This window comes from Oncorhynchus masou, unplaced genomic scaffold, assembly GCF_036934945.1.
Source record: "Oncorhynchus masou masou isolate Uvic2021 unplaced genomic scaffold, UVic_Omas_1.1 unplaced_scaffold_12___fragment_4___debris, whole genome shotgun sequence".
Taxonomy (NCBI): domain Eukaryota; kingdom Metazoa; phylum Chordata; class Actinopteri; order Salmoniformes; family Salmonidae; genus Oncorhynchus; species Oncorhynchus masou.
In genome coordinates, this window is record NW_027016555.1 from 103,016 (window position 1) to 120,437 (window position 17,422).

The 17,422-nt window shown below is 45.9% G+C and overlaps 1 protein-coding gene across 1 annotated transcript; it reads right to left on the bottom strand.

Moving 5' to 3' along the window:
• Positions 1-11,523: 11,523 nt before the first annotated feature.
• On the bottom strand, positions 11,524-13,340 carry LOC135538815 (uncharacterized). The gene is made up of 6 exons (XM_064964743.1): positions 13,319-13,340; positions 12,934-13,088; positions 12,675-12,770; positions 12,469-12,510; positions 12,107-12,256; positions 11,524-11,860 (listed from the first exon to the last, which is right to left on the bottom strand). Exons 1-6 carry the CDS (start codon positions 13,338-13,340, stop codon positions 11,720-11,722), a joined length of 606 nt encoding a protein of 201 aa, XP_064820815.1. The 3' UTR covers positions 11,524-11,719.
• Positions 13,341-17,422: the final 4,082 nt, after the last annotated feature.

Genomic DNA, 17,422 nt, shown 5'->3' on the forward strand with positions numbered 1-17,422 from the left:
GATTAACTGTTGAAATTATGAATGGGAAAACCATGAGTTTAGTGGTAAATTGGGTATTGGATGCCATTTGCAAGTGTGTACATATGTTTACACTCAGAATGATCTCTCAAAATCCATCATTTAATATTCCAGTTGTTACATGTGCACTTCTGTAATGTTACACTTCAGGTATGGGCCTTCGTAGGGCTCTGGGTATGGTGCCTAAGATTACAAATCTTTGACTGAATAAAATATTTTTTTGGGAAAGATGAATTTCATTTATTTCATTGCAAATAGTTTTCAGCTAGTAGAGGTAGACCTACAGCTTGATGAGGTCTTCATGACTGTTAGTAAACACATGTATCATTAAGTCATAGCCTACAGGTTCAGTGGCCTTTACAGAGTTGCTTGACAAATAATGACCATGCCAAGTTGGAAACCAACAGGACCCTGAACAGCTTCCACCCCCAAGCTATACGACTGCTAAATAGTTAGTTAAATAGTTAACCAATAGCCAGGAATATCTGCATTTCCCCTTTCTGCACTAACTCTTTTGACTCATGACATAAAACAGCAACAGCAGTGTATGTATCCTGTTGCCTAGTCACTTTATCCCTACCTATATGTACATATCTACCTCAATTACTTTGTACCCCTTCACATTGACTATGTACTTGTTTCTTGTGTTATTTTTCTATTCATTTTTCAAAAATGTTTCTCTGCATTGTTAGAAAGGGCCCATAAACATGTGACAAATAAAATGTGATTTGATTATGATTTAATTTGCCAGTGGTGTTAAGTAAAAATACCCTGAAGAACTACTTAAGTAGTTTTCTTGGGTATCTGTACTTTACTACTTATATATTTGAGAACTTTTACTTCACTACATTCCTAAAGAAAATGATGTACTTTTTTTTTTACTCCCATGTATTTTCACTGACACCCAAAAGTACTCCTTACATTTCAAATGCTCAGGCAGGACAGCAATATAATCCAATTCATGCACCTATCAATATAATGCCTTGTCATCCCTACTGCCTCTGATCTTGCGGACTCACTAAGCACAAATATGGTGTTTGGAAATGTTGTCTGAGTGAGGTGAGTGTGCCCCTGGCTATCCAGAAATAAATTAAAAAACAAGACAATTGTGCCATCTAGTTTGCATAATATAAGGGATTTGTATAGCATTTACTTGTACTTTTTTTACTTTTACTCAAGTATGACAATTGAGTCATTTTCCCACCACTATACAACACTGTACATTTCAAACCAGATACTTTTACTCAAATAGTATTTTACTGAGTGACTTTCACTTTTACTTGAGTCATTTTCTGTTAAGGTATCTTTACTTTAATTCATGTTTGACAATTGAGTACTTTTTCCACCACTGGACCTTGCCTCTTTCTGCATTCCGTTAGTTATTTAACCATATAAATATAACGAAGAATCGTTTTAATTCTACGGTAATAACCATAGAAATAGAATCCCGAGAAGAGGCTTATTTAGACTGGTACACTCATGGGTACATATGGCTGGTATTGTGATGCAAAATGTCCATGGCAATTTGGAATGTTCTATCAACTGCTGCTGGGTTGCCATGGTAATGTAGAATGCTAATTGAAATGATGCTAAGTGATGTGGTTTACAATCAAGTTGTCATCTGAACCTAGGGTTATTAAAGCACCTTGACCAGTATTACCGAAATATCCTCAACTACAGATATCACACAGATCCTGATACTGCACAGAATACTGAAAACGAAGTAAATACTGACCAGGATGCAGCGCAAAAATGACAATCACAGGACCTCGGGTCATGAGCTGCGGCCAAAGGTGGGTGAACCCTCCCTGGACCCGTCAAGACTTTCCCAGGTCCCGGCAGACTGGACCCACGAGACTACCGGAGACGTGTGGGAGGATGAGGGTGGGCAGCTCATTATTACACCTGTCGGTCGCTCACGACCTCCGGGCAGATGGCTGAAATCAAAGTCCGGCTGGGATGATTGCGCCCCGAATGACTCCATTCACACGGTGTCGCAGTTGACTAATGGGCACGATGATAACAAGGACTCTTGCCACCCTCAGGGAGACACTGTAGATGGGGCAGAAATGTTCACATCACATGAGCCGGATGTGCACGACAAGAGCGTCCTGACAGCCAAATTCACATACACCAAGAACCTGTACGCTACAGAAGCCGCGGCCGCTGAGCTGGCCCAAGAGATAGCAGAGGAGAGGAACGAAGCTCTGCGTAAAGAAAACATTGGCCTGAAGAACCGGATGAGAAGCCTGACGAGCTCCGTGGAAGACATGGATACCCTGGAGGACATGGTCCTGGAGATGCGCAAATCCCTGGAGGAGAGCAACAGCACCACTGCACGGCTGGAGACTCGACGTCTGCATCTCCAACAGCAGAATGACGCCTTCAGGGATATGATTGAAAGTCTGAATGGTGACCTGTCCACCCTTATGCACGAGAGAGCAGAGGATAGGGTAAAGTTGCGGGATCTGAACCGCTGCATCGGCCTGATGCAGTTCCAGGTCGATGAGGACGAGAGTCAGGTGATTCTCGTTGTCTCTGATTGGGAACCGTATTTAGGTAGCCTGGGTTTCGCTTTGTATTTCGTGGGTGATTGTTCCTGTCTCTGTGTAGTGTTCACCAGACAGTTTCGGTCACTTTTGGATTTTCTTTTTTTGTATTGGAAGAAGAAGAGTACGAGCGCCATTCTCCTTGCGGAGATGGTGCTAAATACATCATCACGGTCGGTCCCTGGGATTGGGCTGGCTTACACGATTCGTTTTGCTTGGAAGGAAAAGGAGTTGGAGCCTTTAGGACGAGAATCTTTTGGAAGGATTATATTGATGGGGATTCTAAAGCTGACGGTGAAGGACGTGTTTTGTTTCCAAGGCAACTCGTTGGAGGGAGCATACGACGTCGAGCTATATACGGAAGAAAAACATGATGATATCCTGAGAAGGGCAAGAGCAGTGGGAGGTGAGAGGCCGATGTGCCACTACGAAATATCAAGTCTGGCGAAGAATAACTTTAGGGTTGTGACTGTTAACATGTACAAACCTTACGTTAAGGATGAAGAGGTGAGGGCTTTTCTGGGGAGATACATGGATAATGTTTCCTCAGCTAGGCACCTCAAAGACTCCCTTGGGTTTTGGAATGGGAGGAGAGGTTTCCAGGCCCTCCTCAGGGAGGACCCAAAGAGACATGGTGGCTACCTCCATCCTCCTGCTATGTTCTCCCTTGGGGCTGACAGGGGGACATTGTTTTATGCACGTCAGCCCCCATTTTGCAGGCGCTGTATGGCCTATGGTCACATTTTTGCCTCGTGCAGCATGAGAAAATGCAGATTTTGTGGATCTGAGGATCACGAGGCGAGGGATTGTGACAAGCCTAAGACATGCCATGGGTGTGGCTCGTCAGCACACCTGTGGCAGGGGTGCCCGGCCCGCCAGAGGTCATATGCGTCTGCGGCTGGGGGTGGGGGGGGGGAGCAGGAGCGGGGGATGGGGGAAGAAGAGGAGGGGAAGGAAACACGCCTCATGACAAGAATACAAGTCCAGAGGGGAAGGCCACAAGGAAGGAAGAGGAGCAAGAAGCGGCGGATGGAAGAGAGAAGGAAACGGAAGGCACGGGAGTAGGAGAACCAGGAAAAGCGGTGGAAGAAGGCAACCGAGTGGAGGAGCATGAGAGAGAAGAAAGCGAGGGAGGAGTGGTGGAGAAGGAGACGGTGGAAGAGAAAGTGGACTGGGGGGAAAGTGACATGGTGGAAGAGATGAGGGGTATGGTGGAGGAGCTGGCGGGGGGGGGGGGTGGTGATATCTCTCCACTGCCGCCATCACCAAAGAAGAGAATGAAGAGGAGGGTGCGATTGGCCGACAGTGAGGGGGAGGGGATGGCCAAGAGAGTGATGGGGGTGGGAGAAACCTCTGGGTTGCTGCTGGTTTCCCAAGACTCTCAACTTCATTTGGGTGGGGACACACCTAACAAGACTCAGGACTGGGTACAGGAGGAGGTGGGGAGTTTTTTGTTTGGGGACTCAGCCTCCCCAATTTTTTTCCAAACCAGCTGCAACACTGGGGAGGGGGAGGATTGTGGGGGTAGACCCAGGGTGCAGGGCACCCCGAAGCCAAACACTATTCCTGCATCTTGGGATGGTGTGATGGAGGAAGTGGGGGGGATGTCGGGATTACGGATGGTGTTCTCACCGGTAGATATGGAGCAGGGGAGCATCGGGTGAGTCTCCTGTTTTTTTTTTCTGTCTTAGTTTAGAATTTGTGTGTATTACATGTTTTATTTTTTTCATGGAGTCTAATTTTACTTTTGTTAGTTTAAATGTAAGGGGTTTAAGAGATATTGTTAAGAGGAGGGTGGTTTTTAGTTATTTGGAGGGTGTGGGTTTTGATTTTTGTTTTTTACAGGAGGTTCACCTGAGGGATGGAGGGGATGTTAGTAGATTTAAGAGGGAGTGGGACAAGGGGGAGTCGGTTTGGGGTGTAGGGGGTGCACTCATCGGGGTAGGAATTTTGTGTGGGCACAGGGAGGTAAAAGTGTAGGATTCATTTGTGGTAATGCAGGGGAGGGTTATAGGGGTGGATGTCACGATAAGGGATTGTAAATTTAGATTAGTGGTGGTGTATGGGCCACAGGTGGTGGCAGACAGGAAGGAGATGGTGGACTGTCTGACACCCCTGTGTGTCACAAATAGGAAATTAGTGATAGGGGGGGATTTTAATACAGATTTAGGAAGAGGGGGGATAACAGTGCAGGCGCCATTGCTAGGCTAATGGCTTGCCATGGTCTGGTAGATGGTGGTATGCACACTACTCCGAAAATGGACGGTCCTACATGGCGTAACTCCAGGGGGGTTGAGCAGAGGCTCGATTATATTTTTGTACCCAGGTCTTTGGGAAAGTTGTCTGGGCGGCTGTTGCCTGTTTTCTTTTCGGATCACGACGGGGTGCTCCTGCAGGTGGGGTCGCCAGTCTGCCTCTTTGGTAAGGGGTACTGGAAGCTAGATCGGGATGTGCTGGAGGAGCAGGTTTTTGTTGACGGGTTTTATGTTTTCTTTAGGAGGCTTGAGGGTCTCCGGTCCATGTGCGAGGGGGTGTTAGAGTGGTGGGAATTAGTTAAGGTGAGGATTAGGGCTTTTATAATAGGGTATTACAAGAGGAAAAAAAGGGAGGAGAGGAGGGAGGTGGATCGTATCCAAAGGTTAATTGAACTTGAATACGAGGCAGGCAACATCGGCGGGTCGTTTGACTGGGAGAGATCCTCAACCCTAAAGGCGCAGCTCAGGGAGTTGCAGGAGCGGAAGGCTCGAGCTTTCCTGGAGCGTGCGCATAGCGGCTTTCTAGAACATAATGAGACTTGTTCTGCTATGTTCTTTAAGTTGGTTAGGGCAAGACAGAGTAGGAAGGTAATGCATGGTGTTAGGGAAGAAAATGGTAGTATAGTTAGAGAACCAGAGGATATGGTCAGGGTGACAACTGATCATTTCCAAGGTTTATTTAAGGAAAGGGAAATAGATGCAGAGCAGGGATATGTGTTTTTAGAACACTTGTCCAGGCGGTTGCCGGAGGACATTAGAGAAGTGATGGAGGCCCAGATCTCACTAGAAGAGGTTGAGAGCACTCTTAGGAGGATGGGAAAAGGGAAGGTGTCTGGGATGGATGGGCTGCCGGCTGAGTTTTATCTCAAGTTTTGGGGTATACTTGGACCAGTGGTCCTCGAAGTCTTGAAGGCCATCCTTGAGACGGGGGTCCCGGGGGGATCAATGGCTGTTGGTGTGCTGTCACTTTTATATAAGAAGGGGGAAGTAACTGACCTTGGCAACTGGCGGCCGTTGACCATGCTGTGTGTAGATTACAAGCTACTTGCAAAGGTTTTAGCAGACCGGTTACGCACAGCCCTTCCCTACGTCGTTCATGAGGATCAGACGTGCGGGGTAGAGGGCCGCTCTATTAGATGGAACCTACAGTTAATCAGGGACTCCATCGCTTGGGTTGAAGATAGAGGACTGCCTTTTATGGTAGCAGCGCTAGATCAGGCGAAAGCCTTTGATCGCGTGAATAGATCCTTTTTATTCAGAGTGTTAGGTAGATTAGGATTTGGGGAGAAGTTTATAGGATGGATTCGTACATTATATGTCGGAGCGGGGTGCCGAGTTAGTGTAAATAGTCACTTGGGTGACGTTTTTGACCTCTCGTCTGGGGTCAGGCAGGGGTGCCCACTCTCGGCTCTCCTCTTCGTTCTGTACATGGAGCCTCTGGGGGCTGCCATTAAGGCAGACACAGGGGTGGAAGGTCTGCTGATCCCTGGAAGTGGTGGACTGCGTGTTAAGATGACGCAGTACGCCGATGACACTTCCTTGTTGTTGTGCAAGGACTCGTGCCTGACAAGGTCCCTTGCCATCTTTGGGGATTTCACTCGAGCGTCGGGAGCAGTTCTGAACCATGCAAAGTCTTCCGTCAAGTTTTTCAGAAGATGGCGCGGTAGAACGGATGTGCCTGGGGGGTTATCTCTCTGTGAGGGGGCCCTGAGGATTCTCGGGGTCCATTTTGAGACCTCCGGCTCAGCGACGCTAAACTGGAACATGCGTATCGCAGTGGTACAGAGGAAGCTAGCAATGTGGAAAGCTAGGTATTTGTCTTTTATGGGCAAAGTCCTGGTCCTAAAGGTGGATGTGTTGCCGTCGCTTTTGTATTTGGCATACATCTACCCATTGCCGGCTTGTCTGAGAAGGCCTCTAGTGAAGCTTGTGTTTCAGTTTATGTGGAGTGGCAGGCATGAGTGGGTCGCCAGGGTACGCATGATCTGTCCCATCGGGAGGGAGGTAGGGGGTACCACATTTCCCCTCAAGCTGGACACAATTTTTGTTTCTTTCTTGTTAACGGAGCTTGCTCAGCCAGTGATACACCCGTCCGGTTACCTCCTGCGGGTATTTTTCTCGTATCAGGCGAGAAGCATAATGGTGTGGTCTAACACGGGTCCTCGGGCGGAACAGCTGCCGTGGCACTTTGGTCATGCGGCCAAGTGGCTGCGTGCGCACCCAGAGGTTGAAGTTGCCCGAGTAGGTTTAGATCATAGGCACCTGTACGAGGAGGTCAGAAAGGCAGAGAGTCCGGCGCCTGTAGTTGGCATCTCGGAAGTGGTCTGGGAGGGAGTGCAGGTGAGGGGTCTGGACAACAGGCTCAAGGACCTGAATTGGTTGAGCCTTCATAAGTGTTTGCCGGTACGTTCCATCTTGTACCGGTATAGTTTAGTGCAATCCCCCACCTGTCCAAGATCCTCTTGCGGCAGGGAGGAGACTGTGCGCCATGTCTTTTGGGACTGTGCCTTTGCTGGAGTAGTATGGGCTAGGGCACGGGTGTTGTTAGGTTTAGGGCTGGGTGTCATTTAGATTTGTAAGAGGATAGATTAGGGACAGGGAGATAGGGGAAGGTATTTTGTAGGGTGACGGAGAGGGAAGATGCTCCCCTGAGGTTTTGTTTGGGGTTTATGTTTAGTTTAATTTAATTAGTTTAATTAAAAATACCATTATTTGAGTATGTATGTAAATTATGAGTTGTAAAGAATGAATGGTATTGATGATAATAAATTAATTTTTATTAAAAAAAAATTAAAAAAATAGGCTGTAATAGGTTTCACGTTCCGTTTGTTGTTTTGTATTTATTAGTTATTTCATGTATAGTTCCGTTGTTTGTTTCACTAATAAACATGAGTAACCAACACGCTGCATTTCGGTCCGACTCTCTTTCGACAAACGAAGAACGTCGTTACAGAATCACCCACCACACACGGACCGAGCAGCGTGTCAACAGGCAGGAGCAGCCCAAAGAGGAGCCGCGTATTAAGGATTTCTGGACATGGGAGGAAATCCTTGACGGGAGAGGACCCTGGGCTAAACCACGGGAGTGTAGCCGCCCAAAGGTGCAGCAGGCGAAGAGGAAACAGGAACTGGAAGGAGAAGGACCCTGGGCTCAGCCTGGTGAATATCGCCGCCCCAAGGAGGAACTAGAAGCGGCTAAAGCGGAGAGGCGCTGGTATGAGGAGGCAGCACGGCGACGTGGATGGAAACAGGAGCAGCCCAGAGAGGAGTACAGTATGGATATTACGAAGTGGGAAGAAATAGACAGGTGGGCGGCCGACCCAGAGTGCCGGAGCCCGCCTGGGATTTGCTGGAGCAGCGCGAAGAGGGCTATAGGAGAATGGAGTCGGACAAAAAGACACGGCGGCGCAGAGCGAAGCCCCAAAAATTTCTTGGGGGGTCTCAGAGGGGGAGTGGCTGAGTCAGGAGACAGACCTGAGCCAACTCTCCCTGTTTATTGTGAAGAGCCAAGGAGGAGACCAGAATCGGTGTTGGAGGTGAGCGAAGCAGAGACTGTGAAGGAGTTAATGGGGAAATTGGAGGAGAAAGTAATGAGGGAGTTGCTAGTTTGGTGCTTTAGGTACAATATTCGTCCGACGGAGCGTGTCGGGGATTTAATGGCACCTGGGTCAGCGCTCCATACTAGTCCTGAGGTGCGTGTTAGTCGGCTGGTGAAAAATGTGCCAGCCTCACGCACTAGGCCTCCTGTGTACCTACCTAGTCTTGCACGTCCTGTGCCAGTCCTGCTCTCAGGCTCTCCAGTACACCTTCACGGTCCAGTCCATCTTGTGCCACCTTCACACACCAGTCCTCCGATGGTAGCTCCCCGCACCAGGCTTCCTGTGCCTGTCCTCTATCCAGTACCACCACCACACCCCAGCCCTCCGGTAGCAGCTCCCCGCACTAGGCTTCCTGTGCGTGTCCTCGGCTCAATACCACCAGTGCCAGCACCACGCATCAGGCCTTCAGTGCGCCTCGCCTGTTCAGCGCAGCCAGCGCTTTCTCCCTCTCCTGCGCTGTCGGAGTCTCCCGCCTGTTCAGCGGTTCTAGAGCCTTCCTCCTCTACAGCGCTGCCGGAGCCTCCTGCCTGTATGGAGCAGCTAGAGCTGCCAGTATGCATGGAGCAGCCAGAGCTGCCAGTCTGCATAGAGCAGCTAGAGCTGCCAGTCTGCATGGGGCAGCCAGAGCTGTCAGTCTGCTTAGAGCAGCCAGAGTTGCCAGTCTGCATGGAGTTTCCAGTCTGTATGGAGTTGCCAGTCTGCATGGAGTTGCCAGTCTGCATGGAGCTGCCAGTCTGCAAGGAGCTGCCAGTCTGCAAGGAGCTGCCAAAGCTGTTAATCTGCATGGAACAGTCAGAGCTGTCAGTCTGCAAGAAGCCGCCAGAGCTGTCAATCTGCATGGAGCAGCCAGAGCCGCCAGTTAGCATGGAGCAGCCAGAGCCGCCAGTCAGCCAGACTCTTCCAGATCTGCCAGTCAGCCAGACTCTTCCAGATCTGCCAGTCAGCCAGACTCTTCCAGATCTGCCATTCAGCCAGACTCTTCCAGATCTGCCAGTCAGCCAGACTCTTCCAGATCTGCCAGTCAGCCAGACTCTTCTAGATCTGCTATTCAGCCAGACTCTTCCAGATCTGCCAGACAGCCAGACTCTTCCAGATCTGCCAGTCAGCCAGACTCTTCCAGATCTGCCAGTCAACCAGACTCTTCCAGATCTGCCAGTCAGCCAGACTCTTCCAGATCTGTCAGTCAGCCAGACTCTTCCAGATCTGCCAGTCAGCCAGACTCTTCCAGATCTGTCAGTCAGCCAGACTCTTCCAGATCTGCCAGTCAGCCAGACTCTTCCAGATCTACCAGTCAGCCAGACTCTTTCAGATCTGCCAGTCAGCCAGACTCTTCCAGATCTGCCAGTCAGCCAGACTCTTCCAGATCTGCCAGTCAGCCAGACTCTTCCAGATCTGCCAGTCAACCAAACTCTTCCAGATCTGCCAGTCAACCAGACTCTTCCAGATCCGCCAGTCAGCCAGGATCCGCCAGTCAGCCAGGATCTGCCAGATCTGCTAGTCAGCCAGGATCCGCCAGTCGGCCAGGATCTGCCAGTCAGCCAGGATCCGCCAGTCAGCCAGGATCTGCCAGATCTGCTAGTCAGCCAGGATCCGCCAGTCGGCCAGGATCCGCCAGTCAGCCAGGATCCGCCAGTCAGTCAGGATCCGCCAGTCAGCCAGGATCCGCCAGTCAGCCAGGATCTGCCGGATTCAACTGCCTGGCTGGGCTTCATCTCAGTACCGGGCTAATTCTCAGTACTGGGCTGCCTCTCAGTGCTGGGCTGCCTCTCAGTGCTGGGCTGCCCCTCAGTCCCGGGCTGCCCCTCAGTCCCGTGCTGCCCCTCAGTCCCGAGCTGTCCCTCAGTCCCGAGCTGCTCCTCAGTCCCGAGCTGCCTCAGTCCCGAGCTGCCCCTCAGTCACGAGCTGCTCCTCTGTTCAGTAGGTTTCTGGGTGAGGACTATTCGGCCATGGTCGGCGGCGAGGGTGGATCATCCCAGGACGCGAAGGGGAGGAACAATGACATTTAATAAGTGGGGTCCACGTCCCGAGCCGGAACCGCCACCATGGACAGACGCCCACCCGGACCCTCCCTATGGCTTTGAGGTGCGTTCGGGAGTCCGCACCTTAGGGGGGGGGGGTTCTGTCACGCCTTGGTCTTAGTATTTTGTGTTTTAGTTAATTAGTTGGTCAGGCCAGGGTGTGACATGGGTTTATTGTTTGTTGTATTCTTAGTGGGGTTTTTTGGTTATTGGGATTGTAGCTGATTAGGGGTGTGTGTTACATAGGTTTGGCTGCCTGAGGCGGTTCTCAATCAGAGTCAGGTGATTCTCGTTGTCTCTGATTGGGAACCGTATTTAGGTAGCCTGGGTTTCACTTTGTATTTCGTGGGTGATTGTTCCTGTCTCTGTGTAGTGTTCACCAGATAGGCTGTAATAGGTTTCACGTTCCGTTTGTTGTTTTGTATTTATTAGTTATTTCATGTATAGTTCCGTTGTTTGTTTTACTAATAAACATGAGTAACCAACACGCTGCATTTCGGTCCGACTCTTTTCGACAAACGAAGAACGTCGTTACAGATATTATATTTCAACATGTTCCATAAAGATATATATATATATATTTTACCACAAACAACAACGGATTTAGCCTATTCATGGGTAGAATGTTTAACCCTACAGAGCAACACATACAACATAACTAACATTAACACAATCAGTCTTGGTAAGCTTGTAATAAATATTTTATTATAAATATTCAAATAAATAACATCAATAACATATTGTTAAATAAATAATTTATTTCATACATCAAATAAATAATGTTGCATTCATCAAATAAATAAACCCCAGTCCCTAAATAAAGGAATAAATAAATAAATAGTTTGACCAACATGATGTTCATTGATTAGCTTTGAACTAAACCTACTGTCATTCAGCACTAACTGAGCCAAAAAGAGTTCAGCTAGCTTATGTCTTACTCCTCTTTTCATACGCAGTGTGGTGCAGTATTCAACAGTTATGATGACAAAGTAGTTGATGATGATGTCTGATGATGAAGATAACAATCAGTGTTGCTGATAATTAACTTGGTACAGTTGTAGGTGATGATGATGATGATGATGATGATGATGATTGTCAATATTTGTTATAGTTGATGATGCAGTTATGATGACAAAGTAGTTGATGATGATGAAGAAGATAACAATCTGTGTTTCTGATGATGAACTTGTTACAGTTGTAGGTGATGATGATGAAGATGATTGTCAATACTTGTTATAGTTGATGATGATGAGGAATGGGATGGTGTTGAAGATGAGGGTTTACTTCCTGTGGTCCCCAGCAGAGATGTATCCCATGGCTCTGCTGATGGTGATGACCCGGAGGTGGAAACCCTTCAGTACCTTACACAGATGGACCCTCTGGTCCACAGGGTCACCACTAGTCAGCTTAGGGTCTGCAACCTGCAGGGCAAAAGGAAACAAAACGTAACTTTATAAAAATGCAAACTTTAAGTCCATAGTTGTGAATGTCTATTAGCAGTGACATTTGTACGGTCTCAAACACAGAAGAACACATTTTTGTGTACAGTTTTGCAATTGTCTACATGAGGTTGTTGTCATTAGCAAACTGTATCAAAAGAAAAATAAACATGCAGGGAAGGAAGGAATGTTTTCTGTACAAAAGATAAAATAGAAAAATTGAATTACCTGTGAGGAAGACACCCATTGTGTGGATGGACAAATATTGAGTAGGTTCTGGGTGTCCTGGGCAGTGGAGCTGAGGTCGGCCTGTTTGTAAGCCTGTAGTGAGGCAGCATAATGTTCTAGGTCTATTCGGATGTTCCTCAGACACTCACTCTGTCAGAAGAAACCATAAAAATGGACAGAGATCAGCCATTCAGACATATAGGAAGCAGTTGAAATGGGTGAGGTAAGAATGGGTGAATTATGTGAAATGCAGTCACTATTAAATCCATAGACTGTCTAAAGATCTATTTATTTTTTATATCTGTGGATTTAAATAGCATTCCCTAAACAATTATGCAATATTGTAAGAACACAATAGTTACCTCACTGAATGTGGTGTTCCGTTGACCAGAGCAGCTTGTGTTCTGAGGAAATACAACACAATGATGCATCAATAGACTGATTTATATCAATATTCTGTAAATCCGAGGTATTGATTTAAATTACTACATAAAATGCCGAGAATTTATATATATTTTAAATTAATAGTGGTAATATGAATGTAGAAAATGACTGTTGTGTGACTTACCATGTCCGTGTTGGGTTCGCAGGCTAGGACTGTCTGGGTCTTACTGTTCACCTCCACGCGCTGCTCCGAGCAGTTCAAACCCCCAAACAGGTTTTCCTATGAAGGGAAAATTATTCAATTAGTAAGTGGATACATGAATCCCAAACGGTGTGAACAAACTGTAAGCCTATCAAAGATACAGACAGACTGACTGACTGAACGAGGGATACATTAGATTTGAATTAAACGTTCAAAGGAATTCGTTATAACTGTCACTTACGTTGTCCAGGAGCTTTTTAACATTCTTGACGAGCTCTCTGGAGAGGTCAGCGCACTGCGAGCATTTCTCAGAGTCTAAACTCCGCGGCATGGGCATTGGGGTTCCCATAGAGACTTGGCAGGACAAGGCGAGCAGCAGCACACAGCTGGCAAGGTCTGTGTGGAGGGAGGACACAATGTCAGTCAGCACCAACCAATGTATCACCTCAATAATCCTCTAAACAAACCAATGATAAAAACACCCCGGAAATAGTCATTATTTAACTCCAATTTCAAATCAATAAATTAAAATGGAAGACTATGTCAAATTAGAGGCATATCATTTCACAAGGTTAGTTTATCAAAAAATCACAATGAAATTAGGTACAAATAAAATTAATACTCACATAAATAAAAGTTTGGCAGCATGATTTCGAGATCTGTGACTCAGGTGCGGTGTAAACTGATAGGTGTGTTGTCATCGTTGCCTCATCTGATCATTATATAGCCATGCAGCGCTCCTAGAGGGAATTCCCTGGCCATGAAGAAACACGAAGCTTCATACAGCACTAGATCAAGCGCCACCGAAATGAAAGTGACGCGTCAGTCGTGTGTAATTTCCTGAGTTGGTTTTACAACTCAGGCCAATGAGACATGCCCTCGTTTCGATTTGCATGAGTTGGCTCACGAGAAAACCAATGTCTAGAAATGAAAAAATGATACAATACATGTCTATTTTTTTAATGTTTACATTCCGATGTCAATATTTCACTTTTGCTGCTTATTTTCTCTAGCCTTTGTAATTGTCCAAAATAGACAGATGACACAATATTAATGTTAGAAAGCTTTTTCTAAATGTTTTTGCTATAGGCCTAGTGATGTTGTGGGGAGTAAGTAGCCTTTAGCCTGCGTTGGCTTTAGCCTCTTCTTCAGAAGGCTGGTTGTCTTAAACTACATTCACAGTTGTTGTTTCTGCAAAGCTTTATATGCTTTTAATTGTGCATCATGAACATACATTTCGTAAGAATGAAAAACAATGTACATTTGAAAAAGGTTTAATTTCTCAATGTTTGATTGACCCAAGGGGGTCAGAATAAAGTGGACCTTCCACCAATTCAGTGCGTTTTGAGAAGTAACTTGTAAAAAAAATAAAAACTACTTAAGATTTCTGCTAATTTGTATATTCTGTCAAAAAGAGCACTTGTTCAATTTCATAAAAAACATGTTTTTCCATCTCAAGAGATAAAAAAGGTGCCAAAGTGACATGGTTGACCATAAAAGGGTTGAGGATTTCATCTGAAATCAGGCATAAATCCCCCTGTGACAGTGGCATTGGGGCGGACAAGTACAAAAATGTATGCACTCAGTACTGTTAAGTCACTCAGGATAGTCTGCTAAATGACTAAATTGTAATGTGATTGCCCATGACCCCTGCACACCCACACAATTTGAACCCTGGCATTTTGAATGTCTACCATTGGCCTGTTTAGTTAAGAAATACTTCTCTTCTTGTAAAGACTGACTCTCACTGGGCCTGTAGAAAGAGAGTGTCCATGGTGTGACAATCTGCAGGGGAGAGTTTCACAGAAGTGGATGATACTTGTGGTTGTGACCATTGATATATCAGACCTTTCAAAACCACAATCACAATAACGTGCAGCACAAGCTTAGGCCTAAGGTTTAACATTATACTCTTTAAAATAAGGTGACTGTTTATGGAAAAATATTATAATATAAAAAATGATGCATCCTTCATACTCCATACTGTTGTTGCCTCTGAATAAACGATTCAGTGGAGTGATCAGCTTTCCTTTTCCCAGGTGGCAGTGATGTTCGTATGGTTATTAATGTATCAATTATTTCCAAAATCCTGCAATGGCTTGTCAGTACTAGTATTACATAATTATAAAATAGTCATAAATGTACTGTTAATGTACTGTGTTTTGCCATATGGACATACAGTAGTTCCCCACTTATAATATTTACAACAACATGTCCATCTCTGTCCACATTTCTTAACAGACTGCACACCAAACCACAACATATGAAACAAAATTGATTTTTATTTTACATATCTGTACATAAACATTTCTTCCCTCAAATAAAAATTCTGAATACAATAGGATGTAAATGATATTAACACATTTATTCATTTCATTTAAAGTGTCAGAAAATCAACATTCACAAAATGTTGAAGACCTGATCAGAGTGAGCGTATTACCAAAAGCTATAACTCCACTACAAGGCAGGCATGTTACCTTTACGCTCTTTTAGCACCTTCAAATAAACATTTCACAGTTGAAAACTACCATTTGTGCAGAATAAAAAGAGGTCAACTTTGAAATACTTAAAAATTACTTTCCAACTTAAAATGGTTTGAAATTAGTCTTCATAGTTTTATACAATGTTTTTTTCTTACATTTTTTTTTACTGACTTTCTACTAATTTCTCACTATTATTTTTTTTTCTCCACCATTTTGTATTGACAGTTATAATTTAGTGGTGAATGTAAAAAGTTAAAAATAAACAATAGCGAAGCAAGGCCGATCACTGCACAGGAAGCCGGGGACAGTATCCATGCCAACACACAATCAGTTTCCTCTTCTCCCAGGAAGCAGGAAATGCTCTGTCTTTAGCGCTGGGACAACCACAGAAGCAAATGAAAGGGTGGCCTTCCTCTGGCTGCTGCCACCATGGGAGAGGGAGAGAGGGGCAGGCAGAGGGGGTGCAGCGAGAGACATGGGGCAGGGCACGGGGACCAACGTGGGGCAGGGGTGGAGTAAAGGGATGGGAAGGGGGCGTGGTTGGGTGGGGTGTCTCATTTGGATGGTGTCTTCTCAGCCATGTGTTTCTGCTGGCTCTCAGCATGCCTGAGTAAAAACAAAATGATGATTAGACAAACTGCTCTTTATCACCTGCTGCTGTATGAAAATCATGCAAATATTACACTGCTAAACGTCTGTCCCAAAGACAGAGTTCCCCCAATTATTCCTGGCCTGTTTGCGGTCATAGCCCAGGAGGCTGTGTGTGTGTGTGTGTGTGTGTGTGTGTGTGTGTGTGTGTGTGTGTGTGTGTGTGTGTGTGTGTGTGTGTGTGTGTGTGTGTGTGTGTGTGTGTGTGTGTGTGTGTGTGTGTGTGTGTGTGTGTGTGTGTGTGTGTGTGTGTGTGTGTGTGTGTGTGTGTGTGTGTGTGTATGTTAGATAGCATCCCCACCTGGTCAGGTCCTCCAGCATGGCATCCTGCTCCATGTGCAGTTCATCCCTGATCAGCAGCAGCTGCACCAGCTCCTCATTCAGACCTGGAGAAGACAAACATCAGAACAACGGTAGAAAACCAACACCATTAGAACACTAACATACGGGTGCTGGATTCAATTCATATTGCCGAAGTATCGCGGAAGATCTGCATTAAAATGTAAAGGTAATTTATGATTGAGCCGATATATACAGTGGTTACCGTGAATGCAGTTTCCACAAATGCGGGAACATTGTCTTTATATATAATTTCAAACAAGCTATAACACAGATCTTCCGGCGATACTTCTGCGATACGGGTTGAATCCAGCCCCAAGTCATATGAGATGCAGATTTCAAATGGAGCATATTTTTAAACCATGCCAGTAAAAACAAGATTCTATAACAACATTTTTGTGGGGGATTTTTTTTTGCCTTCTGTGTAAGGTGAGGTATTGTTCATCTTTCACTAGTATCGTCACACATGCATCCAGCTTACATGGCCTGAAATGACTTTCAATATGAAAGATACCCTAACTAACACTGTGTGCGTGTGCACATGTGTGTGTATCCTCGTGGGGACCTGAAATCTCCAAAAGTCCCCACAAGGATAGTAAAACAAGGAAAATCCTCCCTCTTGGGGACATTTCCCACGTCCCCACGAGGACAAATTATATTTTAAGCATATCGGTTAATGGTTAGGGTTAGGTTTAGGTGTTAAGGTTAGGGTTAAAGTTCAGTTTTCGTGGTTAAGGTTAGGGTTCAAGTTAGGGTTAGGTTTAGGGGTTAAGATCAGGGTCAAAGTTAGGTTTAGGGGTTAAGGTTAGGGTTAGGTTTAGGGGTCAGGGAAAATAGGATTGTAATTGGAAATCAATTTTAGGTCCCCACGAGGATAAAAAAAAGTGTGTGTGTGTGTGGTTCTCACTCTCTATCTGGGAGTGCAGGTCGTTGACTATAACCTGTAGTTGTCCCAGGGTCATGTCCCTCAGGTCAGTAGTCTTCAGGCTCCTCTTCATCAGACACTCATTGATGTGGGGCATGTGGGGCAGCTAGAGAGAAACACACACATCACCAATTAGAAATACACACACACTCACTCACACACACACACACACACACACACACACACACACACACACACACACACACACACACACACACACACACACACACACACACACACACACACACACACACACACACACACACACACAACAGTGTGTTGGCGTGAGTGTGTGTAGGCCTATGTGTGTTTGCGTGTGCAAGATGGTGCAGATT